This window comes from Plasmopara halstedii (genome assembly GCF_900000015.1).
Source record: "Plasmopara halstedii genome assembly, contig: Scaffold_292, whole genome shotgun sequence".
In the NCBI taxonomy this organism is placed as follows: Eukaryota; Oomycota; class Peronosporomycetes; order Peronosporales; family Peronosporaceae; genus Plasmopara; species Plasmopara halstedii.
This window is the reverse complement of record NW_020187213.1, coordinates 317840-320270: the sequence shown is the minus strand read 5'-3', so window position 1 is coordinate 320270 and position 2431 is coordinate 317840. Positions and strand designations below refer to the sequence as shown.

General features: G+C 50.2%; 1 protein-coding gene across 1 annotated transcript; it reads right to left on the bottom strand.

Moving 5' to 3' along the window:
- Positions 1-36: 36 nt before the first annotated feature.
- On the bottom strand, positions 37-279 carry PHALS_05894 (uncharacterized protein; the record flags this gene model as incomplete). The annotated part of the gene is made up of 2 exons (XM_024723210.1): positions 37-55; positions 143-279. 2 exons carry the CDS (start codon positions 277-279, stop codon positions 37-39), a joined length of 156 nt encoding a protein of 51 aa, XP_024574210.1.
- Between the last annotated feature and the right edge of the window lie 2152 nt (positions 280-2431).

Sequence of the window (2431 nt, the reverse complement as noted above, 5' to 3'; positions counted from 1 at the left end):
CCTGCTGCAGGCGGTGTGACGGTATCGCCGACGCGATCATACGCTGGATCTTGCACTGCTGGCGATCAAAAGCTACCTTCCCTTCCGCTGTGCTGAGTTGGTCTCTCTTAAGCCTGCCTCTGCGGTGTCGAGGATCCCATACTCCTTGAAGGTGCGCAGAAGCCACTTGCGCTGACGCCAATCGATCTCTTTGTCGTCGCGAACTGGAGGAAAGCTGCTGGACCACTGGTCATTGGCCTTGTCCAAGAGCACCAGCATGTCATCGCATTGTTTATCCATTGTTCCTTGGTGTTGTATCGTTATTCCCCTAGCGCGACTCGCTTGGGCTCATAACCCTGTTGGAATTTGGATGGTAAAAGAGAAACTGATCTATCAGAACCAAGGCATTCTCCCTGCACCTATCTCCTAGAATATGCACCTACCGAGACCCCCTATGAGGCCTAGAGAAATTCCCGCGATTCCTTAGGCCATTCAACCGCCAACGGTCATTTCAACTGCCAACCGCCATCCAGATAATCGTTTCCGGATCCTTTTTCCAACATTATGGATCGCGAGTATTGCAGGTGTTGATGGGTGTGATGTATTCAATAAACTTTTGCCTTACAATAAATTTGTGTGCGTTTCCCCCAAATTGGGCATCGAGGAGTTGCTTATTCGTTCTTGACTAACTTGCGCACGCTGCGCACGATGCTTCTTCTCATGGAGATAAAGTCGCTGTTTCTGTGGCCGGGTTGATGCGAGCTAGCCAGTTTTGCTCGACAGCTCCTTCCCCTCTTCGATGCATTGCGTTATCAAGGTATGAGGGGTTCACCAACTTGTTATTTGTAAAACTGGGGCAAAGCCTATAGAGGCATTAAATGCGTCGTTGAATGCAGACTCAATATGTAGGAGCAACTCGCTTTAGCATTGCGGTCCATCTACGCAAATTATCCAGAGAATATCCTCCACAGCGCAATATTCTCTCTAGCCTGTGGTTGTGGGTGGGTGGCAGTTGACTGTTTGTGGCGTCAAGAATGTTTTATATTAAATTTGCCAAACTTTGCAGAAATACTGGGTCTCTGTGCAGCGGGGCTGCCGTAGCTTTGCGCTTTGAGGAGGCGTAAGTTAGGTCACCGACCTTTCGTTCCATACTTAGAACAAGTTTGGAGGATCGAAATCCGCTTACTCCAAGAGTAATTATTGCCTTAACCCATTACTAATTAAATCTTCCGTTTAAATTTATATCTGGCTTTATTTATTTTTTATCTGCGGCAAAGCTGCTAACTTTTAAATGTATAGATTTTCCTAATACATATCCAAATACATGCATAATTACTGGCTACCCAGCCACGAACCGTATTATTATTTGGGTGCAGTCACACCATGCCCATCTCGTGTGACACACACCTCTGTTACCAGGGTACGTGTAACCCCGATTCACTCTCTCCCATTATGATTGAGAAAATTTACAGTTCCAATCGATTATTGCCTCAACGAAGCTTACGTGTCCGCTAGACACTGCGACTTGGTTCGTTGGAACAAAACGACTTTCGTGCTCAATGAGCCCTGTGTCAACGACACGGAAGTCGCCAAGTCTCGCTGGTTCTGACAGCGCACTCGGGTAGAGCCCAACTTCGTCTCCCGCACGCGGTGCAAGTCGGATAGTGCGTCCGCGGCATCGAGGGAATAACACCTAGGTTCGATGAGCACGAGCGTCGCGCTCCGCACACGCTATCAGTGACGAGTGACCTCGTTGAGGATGTGGAGTTGGTCGACTACGAGTATGACACTCCTTTTCCCGCGTGGGATGACGAGAAAAGCGAGCCGCGCCAGCGGCGTGATACGTGTCCTGCTCGCACCTTGCGGACCCCATGTCCGTTTCCTGACTTCTCGTCACCTGAGGGATGTGGTGTAATTACCAATGACCTCGACGGAGCACAGAGGCGGCACCTGGAAGCTGCCCGTAAGGCGGCTCGGATGCGCACCCATCCACGGCCGGTCATTGACCCTTGTGTGCAGTATGGCTTTCGCCCGGCGGATCCCGCTGTGGAAGCGAAGGACGCGGTAACTCGACCGTTACGCCTCCACATCATCGGGCCCCAGGCCATTTTGGAAGATGAGCTTGCCAAACGGAAAGCACTTCGAGCTCGTTTTTTAAGAATATTCGTTGGAAGCTTATCGCACTCGTCTGTGTGCTCAACGAAGTAACTCTCCTGTAACCGCAATGTGGACAATACCTGTAGTGCTCGCCCCTGGCGAAAGCGCTACAGATGACAAAGTGCTCTTTGAGCGAAGGGTGCAACGGCACCGGAAACTTTCCTCACTGTATAACTTACAGTTGAGCCACAAGCAAGTGGACGTGCGTGTGGAGCGACACCTCCGATTTGAGTTTGCCAAACTCAAGGCACGTCGTCGAAATTCTTTGGATTGTCGCCCTGCGACGTATATGTAA